Source organism: Macaca thibetana, chromosome 18 (genome assembly GCF_024542745.1).
Source record: "Macaca thibetana thibetana isolate TM-01 chromosome 18, ASM2454274v1, whole genome shotgun sequence".
NCBI classification, from domain to species: Eukaryota; Metazoa; Chordata; class Mammalia; order Primates; family Cercopithecidae; genus Macaca; species Macaca thibetana.
This window is the reverse complement of record NC_065595.1, coordinates 49193470-49215286: the sequence shown is the minus strand read 5'-3', so window position 1 is coordinate 49215286 and position 21817 is coordinate 49193470. Positions and strand designations below refer to the sequence as shown.

At 41.5% G+C, this 21817-nt stretch overlaps 2 protein-coding genes across 24 annotated transcripts in view; both read left to right on the top strand.

The window, feature by feature from the left end:
• DSG2 (desmoglein 2) overlaps window positions 1-12809 on the top strand; it is a 52843-nt gene extending 40034 nt beyond the window's left edge. The window contains exons 11-15 of the mRNA XM_050768261.1: window positions 200-427; window positions 2688-2915; window positions 5125-5246; window positions 6455-6787; window positions 9663-12809. Of these exons, the coding sequence (XP_050624218.1) occupies window positions 200-427; window positions 2688-2915; window positions 5125-5246; window positions 6455-6787; window positions 9663-10685 (1934 nt within the window). The 3' untranslated portion in view covers window positions 10686-12809. The remainder of the gene's footprint in view (window positions 1-199; window positions 428-2687; window positions 2916-5124; window positions 5247-6454; window positions 6788-9662) is intronic.
• The window catches only part of TTR (transthyretin), a 1143467-nt gene that overhangs the window by 1082643 nt on the left and 39007 nt on the right, over window positions 1-21817 (top strand). Inside the window, exon 1 of one of the 23 annotated variants that reach the window (XM_050768283.1) lies at window positions 6818-6821. The exons of the other annotated variants lie outside the window; for them this stretch is intronic. The gene's annotated coding sequence lies outside the window, so the exon portion shown is untranslated. Of the gene's footprint in view, window positions 1-6817; window positions 6822-21817 lie in introns of those variants that run through there. 23 annotated transcript variants of the gene reach the window in all.

Here is a 21817-nt window from a genome sequence, read left to right as displayed (position 1 = left end):
CCAGTAGATAAACCTCACATTTCTACTTGGTAAGTGGATTAGAAGATACTATTTGGTCCAAATTTGAAACATATCTAGGATAGAAAATGTCCTAAGTGGTTACTACCTTTTCCACTCCAAATTGGCAAGGGAATTCAAACTATGTCTGTTGTCAGCAATAAGAACAGAATGTACATAATTTTTCTCTCTTATTTTTAAGACTATCCCAGAAAAACCATCACTGGCACCGTCCTTCTCTACGTTGAAGACATCAACGACAACTGTCCCACACTGATAGAGCCTGTGCAGACAATCTGTAATGATGCCCAGTATGTGAATGTTACTGCAGAGGACCTGGATGGACACCCAAACAGTGGCCCTTTCAGTTTCTCTGTCATTGACAAACCACCTGGCATGGCAGAAAAATGGAAAATAGTACACCAAGAAAGTAAGCAAAATCACTGAACTACATTGAAATCTAAATATTAAGCATGATAGATATCTAAAATATTTGTAAGTTCTATTTCTTCTCATAAATTATATTTCCAATATAGTTTTTTAAAGGAGTTTATGAAACGAGGCCCTGAACCTACTGGCATGTAGTATCTTTTATATGCTTATGGAGAGAAGAAAAATAATCTAATAGCTCTTGAAGTAGTTTTGTCTGGTAAGATGAGGAGTACCAAGCCTTTCTCAGCACCACAATTGTAGTAGGTGCCTTCTAAAAATCTTGAAGTGTAGTAACAACAATTCCATTCAAAACAACATTTACTGGGGACTTGCTGTGTGCCAGGCACTCTGCTAGCCCATCCTACATATTACCATATTTAATCCTTACTTCTAGCATTATTCCCTGATTAAAGCTGAGGATACCTTGGTTTAAGTAAGGAAAGCTCAAAGCTAGAACATGATAGAAACAACGTGACAGTGGGTTGTCTGACTCCCCTTTCCCCATGTCAGTGGACATGTCCATACGTCCATATCCGGGACATCTAGACACATGGAACATATGATGTGTTGATGTGAGTTTTCAGATGTCCTTCAGGGTGGTTTTGAATGCAGAAAAGTCTATCCAGAAAACTATTGTGTTTTAAACAATTAGGGTTCATTTCAGAAAAATTTCATAGATAATGGTCAGGTTTTTGTTTGTTTGTTTGTTTTTAATTTACAGCTTTATTGTGTTAAGTCTAGCAAATGTTTGAAATCATTTTAAGAGGGTTTGAATAATGTTTAGTGCAGTTAACAAATTAAACCATCAATATTTCAAACTGTATTTACAGATTTAATATATTTAGTTTCCTTTCTTATATATTTCAGTGATCTGAATTAACAAAACCTTCCAGCCAGGCGCAGTGGCTCACGCCTGTAATCCCAGCACTTTGGGAGGCCGAGGTGGGCAGATCACAAAGTCAGGAGATTAAGACCATCCTGGCTAACACAGTGAAACCCCGTCTTTACTAAAAATACAAGAAATTAGCCAGGCGTGGTGGTGGGTGCCTACAGTCCCAGCTACTCAGGAGGCTGAGGCAGGAGAATGGCGTGAACCCAGGAGGCAGAGCTTGCAGTGAGCCGAGATCTTGCCACTGCACTTCAGCCTGGGTGACAGAGCGAGACTCCATCTGGAGAAATAAAAAAAAAAAAAACCCTCCCTTTGATGCTTATACTCTAACATTCTAGTAAATTTAACTTTCAAATACATTGAGTTGTATATTAAAGAATATTATCAATAATAAGTTGAAGCCAGGCGCGGTGGTCAGGAGTTTGAGACCAGCCTGGCCAACATGGTGAAACCCCATCTCTACTATAAATACAAAAATTAGCTGGGCATGGTGGTGGGCGCCTATAATCCCAGCTACTCAGAAGGCTGAGGCAGGTGAGTCGCTTGAACCTGGGAGGCGGAGGTTGCAGTGAGCCAAGATGGCAGCACAGCACTCCAGCCTGGGCAACAGAACGAGACTCCATTTCAAAAAGTAAGTTTAAGAGTGCTGATGTTCCTTGATCTTAGAAGGTACATGCTGAAGAATGTCATGCTATCTGTAACTTACCTTGAAACAGTTCAGAAGCTTAAAGAAAAAGTGGATATATAGAGGGCAAAAAAGCACTGTTGCAAAATATAAACAGTTAGTGAAGAGTTTGTTAATATTCACTAAAATATTCTTTCAACTTTTCTGTAGGTTTGAATTTTTTTTTCAATTTTGAAAATATATAGTGTTGAGAACAAAAAAAAAGATGGGACTAGAGAAAACAAGATCAGCCCATTGTTGGAAGCGATTACAGCTGAGGATAGGTACCATGGTGGTTATGCTCTTCTCTCTGTTACTATGTTTGAAAAATCGCCTTAATAAAGTTTTTTTTTAAAGAAATGGTAAAATAAAGGTCATTCAGTAGAAATATTAACTCACCACTTGTTTGTCACTGTATTCCCAGTATATGGAACAGTTCCTAGCTAGCCTAGACCCACACACATTGGTTACAGCTAATCATCATGAAAGTAAGGTGTCCGGGTCTGACCCTTTCCTATTTAAAGTGCACGTTCAGGGCCTATAGACAAATTTTAACGAGCACACTTCAATGAGAAGTGAAGGAAGAACAACGTATCTAATTGGAGCTAAATATAATCAGCAATGAAAGAACATTTCTGGAATTTAATGTTGCCTCATCCTTGGTAATCATTCGTTTTTATTTCCTTCTGCTGCCCGACCTTATAGGTACCAGTGTGCTGCTGCAGCAAAGCGAGAAAAAGCTTGGGAGAAGTGAAATTCAGTTCCTGATTTCAGACAACCAGGGTTTTAGTTGCCCTGAGAAGCAGATGCTCACACTCACGGTTTGTGAGTGTCTGCATGGCAGCGGCTGCAGGGAAGCGCAGCGTGACTCCTACGTGGGCCTGGGACCCGCAGCAATCGCACTCATGATTTTGGCCTTTCTGCTCCTTCTGTGTAAGTCTGTAAAAGCCACTCTGTAGTGCTTTTAGGAATTTGAGTGCACTACTGGAGTTGTGTTACTATGGTAGTCATTGATTTCTTCACAGTTATTCTTTAACCACACTAGAGCACTTTGAGAGTGAACAGGGAAACAATTGATGATTGGTAAATCACCAAAGCATAATATAGGAGTCTTCAGAAATTTGTTTTATAAATGTATATCATGTTCCGATTTCAGTAACTTAGGAACTACTCTTTGGCATAAACTTCGCTGGTATTCCCATTTCGATGAGCTCTGTGAGGGCAGTGTGCTGTCTGTTCTCTTCACTGCTGTATTCCCAGTGTGTAGAACAGAGCCTTGCATGTATGTAGTAAGCACTCAGAAAAGATGTGCTGCATGACTTTGGGTTATGGGTGCAAGGTTTTTTACAAACCCAGTTTATTCCAATGGATTCTGCTTTGTACAGTCAACTTGTCAGAGCTCCACCTCCCTGGTATTCCCCGCTTGGCTTGTTTCTTCACCAGCACCAAAAGTAGGCAGACCCCCTGAGCACTTCCTGTCCTTCCTGACCGTAAGATGTTCTCAACCAGTCCTGCCTGCCCTACCCACCCTCCAAAGACCTCGGGTTTCCATTTATAAAAGAACAAGTGATTGCATCCTGAGGTCACATGAAATACCACTCTACTTGACCACTGAACATGGACAGAGGGCCACCTCCAAGGCAGCCCAGGCTAGTGCAGTGACAGAGGGGGGTTCTGTTAGACAAGGGGTCCCCAACTCCCAGGCCACAGACCAGCACCTGTCTGTGGCCTGTTAGGAACCAGGGCACACAGCAGGAGGTGAGTGGTGGGTGAGTGAGTGAAGCTTCATCTGTATTTACAGCCACTCCTCATTGCTTGTGTTACCATCTGAGCTCTGCCTCCTGTCAGATGAGTGCTGGCGTTTGATTCTTATAGGAGCTCAAACTCTATTGTGAACTACTCGTGCAAGGGGTCCAGGTTGCGTGTTCCTTATGAGAATGTAATGCCTGATGATCTGTCTCCCACCACCCCCAGATGGGACCATCTAGTTGCAGGAAAATAAGCTCAGGGCTCCCACTGATTCTACATTATGGTGTGTTGTATAATTATTTCATTATATATTACAATGTAATAGAAATAAAGTACACAGTAAATGTAATGCACTTGAGTCATCCCAAAATCAACGCCCCCACCCCTAACTTCCTTGTGGAAAAACTGTCTTCCATGAAACCAGTCCCTGGTGCCAAAAAGGTTGGGGACTACTGTGTTAGAGCCATTGGTAGATGTTCAACTGAATGCACAGCACTCAACAGTCTGCAGTGTACTTTTATACCATCGTCTCCATGCTATGGCTACATATACAGATACATAACGGTAAATGACTTGTCTCAGCTTACCAAGTTTGTAGGTAGGTACTGGAGCTAGGACTGTATCTTTTGCTCAGTGATTCCTTGCACTGCTTTCTCATCTCAGATTCCCTGGAGCCTAACGTGGTACTTGGCACATAATAGACACTTGATGAATGTTTGTTAAAATTGTAGAATTGCCACTGGCTGAGTTCAGTGTTCTTATTCGATATAGTAGCTATAGTTAATGTGCTGTTGGCTGTTTGACATAAAAATGAATCTAGGCAGTTGCCAGTTCATCACTGGAAGCTGCCAAATGGGAGTGGCAGATGGGCATGCAGATACGTTTAATTCTTTGCTGCACTGATCAAGGGGTCAGCCTTGGTCTTTGCTTCCTTCTAGCAGTAAAATAAAATCTAAGAAGAGGGCTCTGAAATTGTTATATGTTTCACTTTATTATTTCTAATTACTGTTTTTAATAATACATATATTTTTGCAACAGTGACTTTTTTTTTAATTGGACCATAGTTTAAAAAAATTTAATCTTTAAGCTGGTTGTGATGATTTGGATACTATGTGACCTAGTCTTGGTAGTGCACTCAGCAACCACAGACAGGCTCTTTTTGATGAACAAGGCCTTGAATCTGTAAGACTCCCTCATCCTGCCTTCGGGTTTTGGAGTAACTCGCCCAAAACAAGCTTGGTAAGGTTGGATCAGGGTGAAGAAAAGAAAAATTGGGCTGTAAATAAGTGAAGACAATTCTAGGAAGGGACATGAAAATTCCAAAATTAAGCAATATAAATTTAGAGATATGTCAAGATTAACCTTATCTATGTGCAATTTTGTGTCTGTACAGTGGTACCACTTTTACTGCTGATGTGCCATTGCGGAAAGGGCGGCAAAGGCTTTACCCCCATACCTGGCACCATAGAGATGCTGCATCCTTGGAATAATGAAGGAGCACCACCTGAAGACAAGGTCAGTGGATCAGATGTCAATATGACTTGTCTTCTTTTTGGGTTTTAAAGGGGCCTCGGGAAGTGTTTCTTACATTTTTGGTTGCGTGAGTAGAGTGGTCACTATGGATTTCACTCATGTGCCTTTGTTAGGCAAAGGGTTCAAATGACGGCATATTTTGTGTTTGTTGCTGGGGCAGAATTGAGATAGTTTTACTCTGTTTTGACACTTCCCATGTTGTAGAGAATGTAGAGCAAGGTTCAGGAAGAGCAAAGTGTGTAGGGATCTAAGTCTTTTGTCCCAACATTAAATGGGCAGTTTTCACAACCAGGAACTGCTTCATTTCCATTCCCCTCACTACATAGGGTTTGCAGAGGTAACCCCACAACCCCCATGACAGTTGTAAAATGTTGCAAAACCCTCTTTCCCAACTACTTCATAGCCATATCCCTTTGTCTCTCTATTGCATCTCCACCCTGGACCTCTCACCACCATCTGTTACGAGCACCATTTCTAATAGGATAGAATTTAACATCAGGTGGCAGAGAACTCAGAATAACAGTGGCTTAATGGGCATTCCAAGATCAACATCATGATTCATCCACAGCATGGTCCCCAGCTCCCTCTTCCCTGTTTCTCTTCCATGGCTGAGTTCCATTCCCACACTGTCCTCCTGTCCCAGTTCTAGCTACCTAGCTGCCGTCCCCACATTCTAACCAGCAAATAGGAGAAAAGTGAGGAACCCTCTTTAAGCACACTTCCCAGAACTTGCGTACACCATTTCTGCTTCATTCACATTGACCACAGCTTAGTCAGGTGGCTATATCTAGTGGCATCAGAGGCTTGGAAATAGAGTCTTTATTTTGGGTGGCCATGGATCCAGGTCAAAACAAAATTAAGAATCCTATAACTATAGAAGAAGCTATCAAACTGTAGAGGAAGATTGAAATGCCATTGGTGCCCATAGAGTAAAGGAGCTGAGACCCTATGTGACTGTGGGGGGCTTTGTTTCCTCTTTGGGCTCTATCCAGCTATAAAACAAGAAGATAGAAGAAAGGAGATCTTCATAAGACTTATGTAAGTTATTCAACTCAAAATACTTTTTCTAATTGGTCTCAGTGGAAATAGCTTATACCTTCCTATGCCCACTTGGCTCGGATCCTTCTACCAAGGATGAAGTATTCCCTCCATCCTTCTGACTCAGTTCTTAGCTGTGTTTGCTCTCACAGGTGGTGCCATCATTTCTGCCAGTGGATCAAGGGGAAAGTCTAGGAGGAAGAAATGGAGTAGGAGGTATGGCCAAGGAAGCCACCATGAAAGGAAGTAGCTCTGCTTCCTTTGCCAAAGGGCAGCATGAGATGTCTGAGATGGACGGAAGGTGGGAAGAATACAGAAGCCTGCTTTCTGGTAGAGCTACCCAGGTTACAGGGGCCACAGGCGCTATCATGACCACTGAAACCACGAAGACCACAAGAGCCACAGGGGCTTCCAGAGACATGGCCGGAGCTCAGGCAGCTGCTGTTGCGCTGAACGAAGAATTCTTAAGAAATTATTTCAGTGATGTAAGGATGGGCTTTATGTATTGGGGTGAGGGGGGCGTGAAGGGAACATTTGTATGTGACTGTGTTATTATTAGGGTAATCATTGCCTTGTATCCAAATGAGACTTTGGGTTTTTTTTTTTTCTTTTTTCAGGGAATACTTACAGGCAATAAGGAAAGAGAAATGGGACCCACAGAATCAGTCAGTGTTAGCTAAATTATGCTGCAGTAACAAGTGACCCCACGATCTTAGTTCTCACACAGGCATATTTCTCACTTACAGTTATGTTTTTGCCAGTCAGCTCAGCTCTGCTCTGCTTCATGATGTCTTCATATCAAGATGCCCGCTGAGAGAGCAGATTGTACCTGGGAAGCTGCTGTCCTTGTGACCCAAAGAAAAGAACAAGGCAGAACCAGGCAATGGCTCTCAAAGCCTCCACCTTTTTACACTCACATTTCATTGACCAAAGCACGTCATAGGACCAAGACAGATGCCAGTGGTTCGGAAAGTCCCATCCTTCTGTAGGCGCAGGCTTGGTAGGGATGAGCTCCGTAGGAGAGGCAGAGAATATATAACCTAAAAAACACAATCTATTAAGTCCATTTAAATTTTACCTTCTGTATGTGAGTACTTGGCTTTGCTGTTATGAGGGTTCACCAAAAAACGATGAGAAACGTTCCAGGGAGATGATCAGATGCAGTAAGGAAGCTCATGCTAGAATTAAGGAATTAGAAGCAGGACTGAAGATAAAAGTATACTGTAGAAGTCAGGCACAGTGGCTCATGCCTGTGATCCCAGTACTGTGGGAGACCAAGGCTCAAGCAGATCGCTTGAGCCCAGAAGTTCAAGACCAGCGTAGGCAATATGGTGAAACCCTCTCTCTCCAAAAATACAAAAAAGTAGCCAGGCATGCTGGCACACACCTGTAGTCCCAGCTACTCAGAAGGCTGAGGTAGGAGGATCACTTGAGCCTGGGAAGCCAAGGATGCAGTGAGCTGTGATCATACCACTGCACTCCAGCCTGAGCAACAGAGTGAAACTCTGTCTAAAAAAAAAGTGTAACATAGAGATCAAGTCTACTTCAGAATAAGGAAAATGACCAGGAATAATGAGGGATAGTTCATAATGAAAAGTGGGTCAGTTCATCAGGAGACCTGAATATGTCAGAACCTAATAACAGAAATTTGTAAAACTTAAAGCAGAAACAACTCAAAGAGAAATAGACAAATTCATAATGATAGTTGATAGTTGGAGGATTCGACCTGTTCTATCAGTAAATGAAAGAACAAGTAGACAGAATAGTAAGCATATAGAAAACTTAGTACTCAACCAAATGGATCTAGTTGACATTGACAGAACACTCTATGCAACAGAAGCAGAAGAATACACATGCTTTTTCATATAGACTCTGTTCTAGGACATAAAATAAATGTAAATAACTTTTAAAGAACTGCAGTCATACCATGTACTTTCATGACAAAAAAAATTAAAACCAGAGATGAGTAACAGAGATATATAAAATATACTCAAATATTTATAAATACACATGACTGCAAATTAAATTACACGTTATTTATGAAAATGTGTGGGGAACTACTAAAGTGATGCTTGAAGGGAAGTTGTAGCAAAAATGGTTATTTAGAAGATGGGTCTCAAATCAGTGACCTAAGCTTCCATGCTCAGAAGTTAGAAGAGCAAATTAAACCCAGAACAAGCAGAAATAAGGTAATAATGAATTTTAGAGCAAAAATCAATGAAATAGTTAGCAAAAAGCAATAGAAAAAAAAATTGAAACCATAAGCTTATTATTTACAGAGGTCAATAAAATTGATCAACATTTTACCAGACTAATTAGGATATTAAAAGAATAAACACAAACTATGGATATCAGAAATAAGATAAAGAACTTTACTACAGATCCTACAGACATAGTAAGAATACTTTAAAAAAAAAAAAAAAAAGCAGGATTGGGTGGTTTTCTTGAGAACAAGGCCCTGTGCGCTCATGAGAATGGGCATGAGAACGGGCAGAGTTGGAATATAAGGCATCTGAAGGGCCCTAGAGAGGAGTAAGGGGAGGGGCTTCCATTGAGAGAGGAAGCAAGTTACTTCTGTCCTCTCTTCTACATTTGAAATTATTAGCAAGCTTTCCCACTTTCTGCTCCTTTCCACCCTCCCGTCTTTCATACCATCCTTCACCCTCCTCCAAGTATCAGCTTAACAGGGATGTTGTTGGTGTCAAGCAAATCCACTTCTTGGCCTTTCCTGTCTCACCGCTAAGCTCAATTCTAGCATCCTGTTTGTTTTCCTTTGATATGTTTTCCCTCCACGCTAATCCTGCTCCAGTCATTCTTGGTTATGTATGTATGTACTAACTTTTGATTTGGAAGTAATTTCAAAATTATCAGAAAATGTGCAAGAATAGTAGAAATTTTGGACCCAATTATTAATATTTTGCCACATTTGCTATTTGCTTTTCCATTTTCTCTCTCACTGACACACATTCACTGACTTACATTACTATGGTACAGTTAACAAATGTAGAACTTTAACATTGACACAGTCCGTATTTCAATTTAGCCAACTATCACAATATATTTTATAGCAATTTTTTCTCAGGATCTTGCATTCCATTTAGTTGTCCTGACACTTTAGTCTCCTTTAATCTGAAACAGTCCCCTCTGCCTCTATTTTTTTCCCTGATATTAATATATTTTTAAGAATGCAGACCAGTTGTGTTGTAGGATCTCTCTCAATTTGTGCTTCCCTGATGGTTCCTTGTAATTAAATTCACATTACTGCATTTTGAACAGGAATATAGAGTCTTGTTTTTAAATGAATTTGTATTACTAATTATTGGTCTGTTTTGTGTTTGTTTTGTTTTGTTTTCATTTTAGAAAGCGGCCTCTTACACTGAGGAAGATGAAAATCACACAGCCAAAGATTGCCTTCTGGTCTATTCTCAGGAAGAAACTGAATCGCTGAATGCTTCTATTGGTTGTTGCAGTTTCATTGAAGGAGAGCTAGATGACCGCTTCTTAGATGATTTGGGACTTAAATTCAAGACGCTAGCTGAAGTTTGCCTGGGTCAAAAAATAGACATAAATATGGAAATTGAGCAGAGGCAAAAACCTGCCACAGAAACAAGTATGAACACAGCTTCACGTTCAGCCTATGAGCAAACTATGGTTAATTCAGAGAATACCTACTCCTCTGGCAGTAGCTTCCCAGTTCCAAAATCTTTGCAAGAAGCAAATGCAGAGAAAGTAACTCAGGAAATAGTCACTGAAAGATCTGTGTCTTCTAGGCAGGCGCAAAAGGTAGCTACACCTCTTCCTGACCCAGTGGCTTCTAGAAATATCATAGCAACAGAAACTTCCTATGTCACAGGGTCCACTATGCCACCAAGCACTGTGATCCTGGGTCCTAGACAGCCACAGAGCCTTATTGTGACCGAGAGGGTGTATGCTCCAGCTTCTGCCTTGGTAGATGAGCCTTATGCTAATGAAGGTACAGTTGTGGTCACTGAAAGAGTCATACAGCCTCATGGGGGTGGATCGAATCCTCTGGAAGGCACTCAGCATCTGCAGGATGCACCTTACGTCATGGTGAGGGAAAGAGAGAGCTTCCTTGCCCCCAGCTCAGGTGTACAACCTACTCTGGCCATGCCTAATATAGCAGTAGGACAGAATGTGACAGTGACAGAAAGAGTTCTAGCACCTGCTTCCACTCTGCAATCCAGTTACCAGATTCCCACTGAAAACTCTGTGAAGGCTAGGAACACCATGGTGTCTGGAGCTGGAGTCCCTGGCCCTCTGCCAGACTTTGGTTTAGAGGAATCTGGTCATTCTAATTCTACCATAACCACATCTTCCACCAGAGTCACCAAGCATAGCACTGTACAGCATTCTTACTCCTAAACAGCAGTCAGCCACAAACTGACCCCGAGTTTAATTAGCAGTGACTAATTTCATGTTTCCAATGTACCTGATTTTTCATGAGCCTTACAGACACACACAGACACATACACATTGATCTTAAAATGCTTCTCAGTCACTGATATGAGACGCAAAGGACCACACTGTCTCTGCTTCCAGGAGTGTATTTTAGAAATGCTCCATGATTTACTGAGGACATAGAGATGATGCTGCTGTTTAGGTGCCTTTTAGCAAGCTATGCAAACAATCCTGAGAAGATACATAGAGAGCCAGTCTGGCTTCTGAGAATTTAGCAAATGAACAGAGTATCTAGTTCATCAGCCGTCCAGTAAAGCAACCCAGGAAACTGATTGGGTCTCTTTGCCCACCATATTAACATTAAACATTGATGTTCTGTATTCTGTACTTTACTGCATCTAGCAGATTTTCAACAACTCATTGATCCAAAGATATATGCACAGTCTGAGCACCAGTTTTGCTTTTCTTAAGACTTGAACCCTTTTAATCTGAGTGTGATTCATTAAATTGGACCATTGATAAGAATACACATTGTATGTTTCTGTGCACATGACTCGTGTGTATATGTGTGTGCGTGTGTGCACGTATATACTGTATAGTCTTAAAAATAGCATTATACTGGCCAGGGGCAGTGGCTCATGCCTGTAATCCAGCACTTTGGGAGGCCGAGGCAGGTGGATCACTTGAGGTCAGGAGTTTGAGATCAGCCAGGCCAACCTGACGAAACCCCATCTCTACTAAAAATACAAAAAGTACCTGGGCGTGGTAGTGGGCACCTGTAATCCCAGCTACTTGGGAGGCTGAGGCAGGAGAATCACTTGGACCTGGGAGGCGGAGGTTGCAGTGAGCCGCAGCAGTGGAGATCGCAGCATTGCACTCCAGCCTGGGCAACAGTAGATTCCATCTCAAAAAAAAAAAAAAAATATATATATATATATATAGCATTATACCTCTTACTCGTCTCAACCACCGTGAAAATTTTGAACACTCCAAATTGAGTTGAATAATCAAAACCAAAATTTATAAAATAATTTTACTTATAGTAATAGTATACTTAAAAAAAACCTCAGGGTATGTTATCTTCTAAACAGCTACAATTTAGTGCAGCTACATTAACCAACTATGTTCTCTAGTTGTAAGAACAACTAGGCCTATTTCACTGCTGTGTATCCTCAGTGCCTAACATGGGTGCCAAATAAATATTTGTAGAATTACACTGAGTTGTACAAACCATTCATTTTTGTTTACAATTGCCAAAAATCTCAAAAAGCCCTATATTTCTGTAATTCTGTCTTTGAAATTATTATTTTGTTTTGATTTGTCAGTTATTGACTGGTCGGGTGGGACTTAGTACCTAAGTACTCAATATTATAAAAACCTCAAATAATTGACTTGATTTTGCACAACATCGCTCCCTTTTCTACAAGTTAATTTTTTTACAAATTATTTGGATTGGTTAGCTCCTAAATAGGTTATGTTTTATTGCTCCTAGAAATAATGTTTCAAAATATATGTGCATTATCAGTAATAATTTATATATTTCCCACAACACAATAATTTTCAAAGACTAATTTCCTGACTGAAGATATTTTGCTAGGGAAGTAAAACTTTAAAATGGTGTAGACTTTAAAAAATATCATTGAATGGTGTTATGCAAAGGATTTATATAGTGTGCTCCCACTAACTGTGTACAGATAAGGGCACATATTTTTAGACATCTAAATCTATAGTGTAAATGGAGGTTACTCTTCCATGACCTAGAATTGTTTACTTAGTAATTGTTGTTTCTTTTATTATTATTGTAGACCTACTAACAGTTTTATTTTGCCAAGTATGCAACAGGAATATCACTAGTATGTGAAAATGTAAATATCACTCCTGTACTCAAACAAAAGTTGGTCTTAAGCTTCCTCCTTGAGCAGCCTTGGAAACCTAACCTGCCTCTTGTAGCATAATCACATTTTCTAAATGATTTTCTTTGTTCCTGAAAAAGTGATTTGTATTAGTTTTGCATTTGTTTTTTGGGAGATTATATTTGTATGTGTATCATCATAAAATATTTAAATAAAAAGACTACCTTTAGAGTGACCCTTTCCTCGCAGATTTTTATTTCTCTATTATATTTTACAAGGAATATAGCTCAGTTTGTTAGGGAGCGTGCCGTAAAGGCAGGTGCCTCTTGGACTTTGTTATTTAATTAGATCTGCTTGCAATAAAAAAAGTTACCGGTTATCTAAAATTCAAGTTTATCTGAGTACTTGGCATTTTCATTTTCCAACTTTGGCAACCTTGTTCCTAAGGTATTGAAGGTCACTCTCTGCCCAGAGTAACGCTGGAGAAATCCGCTGGATTTGGCTGGAGAAAACTAGTATATCTAACGCAAAGAGATGAAATCATTCTACCAATGTTTGAGAGGCTGTTTTAATTGCTTGTCATAGTTTAGAAGGGAGAAGATCAGAGTTGCTGCTGTAAGAGAAGAAAAGCAAATCTTTTTCTTCTAGGCCCCCAGCTGGGGCTCTGTAACAAAACACAGATTAACAAGAGAAAAACAAACATTAGTCTATTAACATGTGTATCTCATGCATGCTTTGCAGTAACTGGGAAGAGCAGCTCAAAGGGGTGGTTAGAACTTGGGAGTAAAATGTTACAAGAAGAGCTTTAAACAAATTAAATCTAACAGTTTATTTAAGCAAAGAATGATTCACAAAATTGGGCTGCCCTAGAACTAGAAAAGGTTCAGAGAACTCTGTTCTACAATAATGAGCAGGCAGTATTTATAGACAGAAAATAGAAGTGAGGTAGGGAAGCTGCTTGATTGATTACAGCTGAGCCTTTGCCTTAATTGGAGGTGGGCTGATCAGTTGGCAGCCAGTGACTGGCTGAAACTCAGCTGCTGTGATTGATTGACACTCAGCTATGTGTTACAAAAATATACTCCTAAGTTAGGCTTTCAGTTCATTTATGTACCAAGCTAGGCTGCAGTTGGTCATGTGGGGACTCAAGGTATGAAGGCAGCCTCAGGCCGAATTTACTTTAATTTAACAATATACCAACTTGGGCTAAAACAAAGGAAAGGGGATTAAGGGCTTCTGGGCAGGGGAAAGAAGTTATGGGAAGGTGACCAGGAAAAGTCTGGTAAGCTTAAATAAGATTTGTTATGCAGATTTAAGTTAATGTCCTTGTCACTTATAGTCATCCTGTGTTTCTGGTAGAGAGGGATACAGCCTTACAAATGGACATTTCCTTTATAAATGTAAATCCCTTTACAAAAGGTAAACTTACGTTCTATCTTCAGAGTTTCTCCTGTGTCTGCTATTTCTCAAAATAATCAGCTCAAAATAATCCTTATACTAACAAAACATTTTGGGAAGTGTAGCATATTCTAGTCTACACTGCCAGTAAACTGGAATGTCTCATGAATGAAGATTTCATGACACTGGCACATCAGGACATCCTAAAGCATGAAGACTGTTTTATTCCTGTGACTTCAGTTCCCACTGCAAGTGGCACATGGAGCTACTTCTGGTTGATCTCTGCAGACCATATTCCAAACACCACATCAAAATGTCTACAATAGGACGTTGCTAACTAAACATCACCTAAAAATGAGACATGTCAAATCACTAAATCTGACTTTCTTAACAAACCAAAATTTCTTGGTTTCATTATGTTTTATTTTAATCCTCGATATCATTCCCAATTACTTTATCTACTTTTTCCATTAATTACTAAGAGGTTGAAGTCTCCCAAGTGTGGCTTTGATTATTTCCCCCTTTAATTCTTTCTATTTTTGTTTCCTGTGTTTTGAAACATTTTGCCTGTATTATTAGGTACAAACACATTTAGGATTACTGTGTTCCTGAAGAGCTGATCGTTTTATCATTATGAAATGCCTCTCTTCAATTACCTTTAGCCTAAAGCTGCCTCCTTACATTCTTTTTTTTTTTGAGACGGAGTTTTGTTCTTGTTGCCCAGGCTGGAGTGAAATGGTGCAATCTCAGCTCACCGCAACCTCTACCTCCCGGGTTCAAGTGATTCTCCTGCCACAGCCTCCCAAGTAACTGGGATTACAGGCACGCACCACCACGCCCAACTAATTTTGTATTTTTAATAGAGACAGGGTTTCTCCATATTGGTCAGGCTGGTCTCAAACTCCCGACCTCAGGGGTTCCTCCCACCTCGGCCTCCCAAAGTGCTGGGATTACAGGCATGAACCACCACACCCAGCCCTCCTTACATATTTTAAGTTTGGCCTGAAGGTTTCTCCATACTTAGTGAACTGTAACCTAACTGGATGTGTAAACAGACTGTAACCTACTTTTGTCTCAGGCAATCACAGCCGCAGTACTTCAATCACTCACAGGCAGCCAGCGGTTCAAACTGCATTCAAATAAGGCAAACCCTGAGCTGTAATCAGTCCTGCTATTTCTGTACCTCCTTTTTCTATCCATAAATCCTCTCTGACCACGTGGCAATGCCAGCATGGCTCTGAATCTTCTCTGGTTTAGGAGCTGCCCAATTTGCGAATTATTCTTTGCTCAACTAAAGTTTGTAAAATGTATTTATGTATTTATTTTATTATTTTGGAGATGGAGTCTCACTCTGTCACCCAGGCTAGAGTGCAGTGGCGGGATCTCGGCTCACTGCAACCTCTGCCTCCCAGGCTCAAGCGATTATCTCAGCCTCCTGAGTAGCTGGGATTACAGGCGTGTGCCACCACACCAAGCTAATTTTGAATTTTTTTTTTTTTTTTTTTTTTTAAGTAGAGATGGGGATTCCCCATGTTGCCCAGGCTGGTCTCGAACTCCTGGCCTCAAGTGACCCACCTCTCTCAGCCTCCCAAACTGCTGGGATTACAGGCGTGAGCCACCACACCCAGCCAACTTTGTAAAATATAATTTGTCTCAAGTTTTTCTTCTAACACATTCTTTGTCTTGAAATCTACTTTGCCTAACATTAATACAGCCACACCAGCCTTCTTATGGTTAGTGCTTCCATGGTATCTTTTTGATCCTTTTGCTTGACATCTGGCTGTGCCTTTATAGTACGTTTATTGTAAACAATATACAGGTAGGTCTTGGCTTTTCCTGTTTTGACAATTTCTGACTTTTATCAGAAGGTTTTACGGCAATTATTTATATGGATAAGTTTAAGCTTCCATCTTTGTATTTGTTTTCTCTTTGTCCACCTGGGTTTTTTGTTGGTTTTTTTGGTTTTCTCCACTCTTGTTTGCTGACTTCTTTTGTGTACTGCACGTTTTAGGATTCCACTGTAGTGCCTCTATTGACCTTTCACCTACACCCCCTTGTGTTTACTTTTTAATTGGTTGCTCTTATTGAGGAAATATAACTAACAACAAAATTTCCTGTCAACCTAAGGAACCTTTCCACAAAGTAAAGGAGAAATAAAACAGTTTTATCACTGAATAAGCATTAAGTCCTGAAGGTGAGGCACATCATAGGTAGCTCCTAAAGAAACTGCAGGCCGGGCAAGGTGGCTCACACCTATGTAATCCCAGCACTTTGGGAGACTGAGGCGGGTGGATCACTAGATCAGGAGATCAAGACCATCCTGGCTAACAAAGTAAAACCCCATCTCTACTAAAAACACAAAAAATTAGCCAGGTGTGGTAGCGGGCACCTGTAGTCCCAGCTACTTGGGAGGCTGAGGCAGGAGAATTGCTTGAACCTGGGAGGCAGAGCTTACAGTGAGCCGAGATCGCGCCACTGCACTCCAGCCTGGGCAACAGTGTGAGACTCCATCTAAAAAAAAAAAAAAAAATACAGGCTGGGCGTAGTGGCTGACACCTGTAATCCCAGCACTTTGGGAGGCTGAGGCGGGCAGATCACCTGCGGTCGGGAGTTTGAGACCAGCCTGACCAGATAAACCTCGTCTCTACTAAAAATACAAAAATTAGCTGGGCACGGTGGCAGGTACCTGTAATCCCAACTACTCGGGAGGCTGAGACAGGAGAGTCACTTGAACCAGGAGGTAGAGGTAGAGGTGAGCCGAGATCACCCCATTGCACTCCAACCTGGCAACAAGAGTGAAACTCCATCTCAAAAAGAAAGAAAGAAAGAAAGAAATTGCAAAGGCAAAAAGTTTTTGCTTTTTATATAGCCATTTAGAACATACCTGTTCACAAGATAAACTATAGCTTGTCCTCAAGTCACAGGATTTGACAGCACCATTTTGTCATACATAGCTCATCTTAAATTCACCTGGTAATTGAGGTGGCTATTGTCTTTGCTAATTGCCTTTGTTCAAAGAAATAACAAACTTCTTAGATCTCTCTGACAGGTAGCTAGTTATAATTTGGAGCGAGCAGCCATGGAGATGGGAAGATAGGGTGCTGGCTTCTTTGATGTTAACATTTCAAAGAGACAGCCCCAGGTCCTTCAGAAGGACATCCCTGGTTATAAAGCTGGCAAAGGAGATAGAGAAAGAGCTAACAACTGCAGGTTCTTTAAACTAAATACTGTAAGAAAAAGAGAGATGAGAGATGGCAAGGGAAAGTTTTCCCTTTTTTGCACCAGGGAAAATTCAGTTTTTTCCCATTTACATTTGTACTTACACTCTAGGGCTATGCTCTACGTGGCAAGCGGCTACCAACTAACTGGACAGCACAAATCTAGAATATTTCTATCATTGTGTAAAGATTTGGGGGGAACTTCAGAGTGAAACCACCTTTGCAAAAATTATATCAATGAGAAAATCACAACACAAAAGAGGTCTGATCTAACCAACCCCTATCTTGCCTTTAACCTCCAAACTGCCTTTGGTCATTCCTGGGCTTGGGCTAAGCTAACTTTGGGAGATATTTAGGTTATAGTTTAAATGATAAGAGCCTTTCCCGAAAACTAAACCACCTTTATAAAACTAATGAAAGCCCACCAGGTTAGGAGGATGAAAGGGGCTTCTAGACTGCTAAGGTGTAGATGTAAACAATTACCATCCATTCTTCCGGAAGTGACAAAATTTGCAACTTCCCCAATTACTCCGGCAGATAACATTATTATAATAGAACATAAGATTGGCCTTTTGGGATGTCTTTTCAGGCTTTTACATTTTTGATAACTGGATATCCATGACTCTTGGCTCAACTGCTCCTGTGGCCCCCATCCTGTAGCAGACTTGGTGCACTAGGACCGTTTTCCACACCCCTGTGATTGCATCCCCAACCAATCAGCGGCACCCATTCCCCTATCCCCCTGCAGTGAATTGGTTTTGTCTGTGCAGGAAGAACCCACTGGGTGATTACAACGGTTCTGGAAATTACAATATGCAACTTTAATTTATCACAGTCAACCTTCAAATACTCTACTGTTTCACAAATGATACATGTGAACCTCGAGCTTTCACTCTGTGGATCTTGCTATGCCATTCCATCTCTGACTTTCTTTCTACCCTTATGCTAATCAAAAAGCTTTCAGCATTGTTTCTGTCCCTCACACCTTCCATCATACCCCTGCCCCACTTGCTATAATGCATTATTGGCATGATATGAAACATACAGCATCAAGTCCATCAGTGGATGGACTCACATTGCTCCACAGATTACAAAAACCCGCCCATCCAAATTGAAAAAAATGTGATGAGGAACATATGTATCTGTTAAAAATCCAGATATGCCCTGGGCCAGGTATTTTCCATTTGCCTCTTCATACTCTCTCTCTGCCCTTCAACCTGCTCTGAGGCCCAGGAGCTTACCTTTTATGGACGTTTCAACGGGCGCTGCTTGCTGACTCTGGCTTTTAGATGGACTTCGCCAGTGATGGCCTTGGCTAGAGATTGGTGAGAAAGAGAAAAATGAGGTCAGGGCATCTCTCCCTCTTCCTCCCTCTGTTATGCATCTCTCTATAGAGCAACTCCCTCTCTGAGTTCCTGGACCCACGCTCTCTCCTTGTTCCTGTAGGCCTATTAGTAGTGGTTGCCTCCTCCTCAATTATTACCAGACTTGAAACTGTCCCCCAGTGTTGACAAGGATTGCATGCTGAGTTCTGAACACAAATATATTTGTAATTAAACATTAATCAGGCTGCACTTTGGCCCACTTCATTGTTGCTAAAAGTCAGGTAGCACCAGGTACTGACCATTTGCATTCCCATTGTTCCTACAGATAGAATCTCTGAGTTAGGGTCATAAGGCTGTTGAAGAATTGATTTGCATCCCCCATTGTTCCCCTGCATACTGTCAGTGGGTATTGAGATAAATGAAGGCAGGAATGGGCCTTTTTGATATGTGTCATCTCATACTTACTCCAGTATCAACCAACAAAAGAAATGGTTGGTGACTGAATGAACAGAGGGCCAGTCATAGGAAGAATGGTGCACTGTGGTGGGAGGAATTTACCTGTCTCAGAGGGTGGGGGTTTTTGGTACATTCAAGCAAGACAACTGCAAAAATCCAAACAAAATTTTCAGACTGGTTTTCTAAACCTGTGCATGATTCATTTAACTAGCAACATTTAATCTGCTGCATCCCAAGCCCAGGTCAGTTCTCATTGTTAAGTCTGAATCGATGGATTCTCAATGGCTTTGAGGGATTCTGAGGAAAACTACAGAGGTTTCAGTGCAGGACACGACCTATTTGCAATGGTTCAAAAGCTCTTTCAGTTCCTATATTCTGGTTACTTGGATTGTTGGAGATTTTACTCACTATATTAAAGATCTGTTTTATTCTTCTTTCTTTTTACCGAAGGCTATACATTAAGACGTACCCTATGTGTTCCCCTGCCCCTCGTCTACTGCTTTCAGCTTCTTCTAGCAGCAAGTTTGGTTTTGCAACCCCTCTTGAGTTGGACCCTTCTAAAGTCATCTTGAGTTTCTCTTTCCAGCCTCTCCAAGGACCACATCCATTGTTTCCCTAGGTTACATGGGTTCTTTTTCAAAGAAAAACACTGGATTGGGGTACTTCAATGAAAGAAGTTGGAAAACGCACAAAATACAAGCATCTTAAATGCTTCTAGATATACCCCACCTAGATGTACCAGGTTGAATTGGCTTAGCAGTAAACTATATGTACGCTCACCTAGTAACAATCCATGTGTTTCTACACTTAGCCTCTGGACTACAGAAATAAGATGGAACAGCAGAAGCACTGTGGCACAACTAGGAGTGTCATATGCTTCATGGCCACAAGATGGCACTATGCACGCAGTAAAAGAGGCAAAGTCACTCTATCAACGCTAGAAAGAAAAACAAAAAATTAAGCAATTAAGTAATAAGTTCTTGAGCAACACAAACTTGCAAAGGCCAATACCTTCCTTCACTAACTGTGACCCTCTCAGATAAAGTGTGATATGCTTCAGAGCTGCCTGAGAAATGAGACCTGGATTACGGAAGTCTAATAAAACCTGTACCACTCTGATGGTGAAATACAAAATGTCTTTCTGAAGGTCAGTCATGAGCCTTCGGCTCTATCAAAAATGCTGTATTTTGGAGGAAATGACGCTGGCCAATGGATTTACAAATAACACAGTCAGTCTGGCGTGGGCTTTCTTAAGAATAGATGTTGACTTTTTCTGAAAAATTAGATTCAACTAAGCATATGTTGAATTTCCCAATTCCTCCAAGTTGAAGGGGAAAGGGAATGTCTACCAGCTCTTCTTACACAGGTGGGCTTTCGATGAAAACTGGAAGTTGATATAGTTAGGATATGGGTCCCCTTCGAATCTCAGTTGAAATGTGACCTGCAATGATGGAAATGGAGTCTAGTGGGAGGTACTGGATAATGGGAACCTATCCCTCATGAATGGCTTCGTGCCATCCCCTTAGTGAGGAACCAGTTCTCACTCAGGTAGTTCACGCGAGATCTGGTTGTTTTTTAAAAGACTGTAGCCCCTCTCTCCCCTCTCTTGATCCTGGTCTCACCATGTGATACACCCCCTTCGCCTTCCACCAATAATTGGAAGCTTCCTGAGGCCCCCACCAGAAGCAGATGCCAGCACCACACCTCTGGTTCACCTGCAGAACCGCGAGCCAATTAAACCTCTTTTCTTTATAAACTACCAGTCTCAGGCCAGGTGGGGTGGCTCACACCTGTAATCCCAGCACTTTGGGAGGCTGAGGCAGGCAGATCACCTGAGGTCCGGAGTTCGAGACCAGCCTGACCAACATGGTGAAACCCCATCTCTACCAAAAATACAAAACTTAGCCGGGCATGATGGCGGGCATCTGTAATCCCAGCTACTCTGGAGGCTGAGGCAGGAGAATCGCTTGAACGTGGGAGGCACAGCTTGTAGTGAGCCGAGATCGTGCCACTGCACTCCGGCCTGGGCAACAGAGTGAGACTCTGTCTCAATAAATAAATAAATAACCAGCCTCAGGTATTTCTTTGTAATAATGCAAAAATGAACTCATCCATAGAGTAAGTAAACAGGAGGAGGGACGACCTAGATCAGAAGCTCACACAGGTGAGGGTGGCTGGGGGTAAGGGATTAGAGGCGGTGAGTGCAGCAGAAGGTGTGGGTGAAGAGGTAGATACAGGCCACCTTGTGGAGGACTTGGAACAGCGGCTAAGGCTGTGGGACCAGACTCTTCATGCGGTACAGAGCCACAGACAATTGTGAGCAAGACACCTTGTAACCAGGTTTTAGAAAGAATCCTCAGCTGAAAGAGGAGATTCTGCAGGAAGAGGGAGGGGGAAAGTTGAAGATAACTCCAACCACTGTGAACCTTAAATAAATTTTTTAACAAAATGCCAGGCTATACTTACCAGGCTTTTTCTCTCCTAGTTTGCCAATTTATTTATTTATTTATTTATTTTCTTGAGACAAGGTCTCACTCTGTTGCCCAGGATAGAGTACAGTGGCGCAATCATAGGCCGCAATCATGCGGCCTCAATCTGCCACTCAAGTGATCCTCCTGCCTCCGCCTCCAGAGTAGCTGGGACCACAGGCACCACCACATCCCGCTAATTTTTTTTTACTTTTTGTAGAGATGGGGATTTGCTATGTGACCAAGGCTGGTCTTGAACTCCTGGGCTCAAGTGATCCTCCCACCTCGGCCTCCCAAAGTGCTGAGATTACAGGTGTGAGGTACTGCCCCTGGACTAGTTTGCCAATTTAAAAGAAATCCCTGAGGTCCGCTGAATGC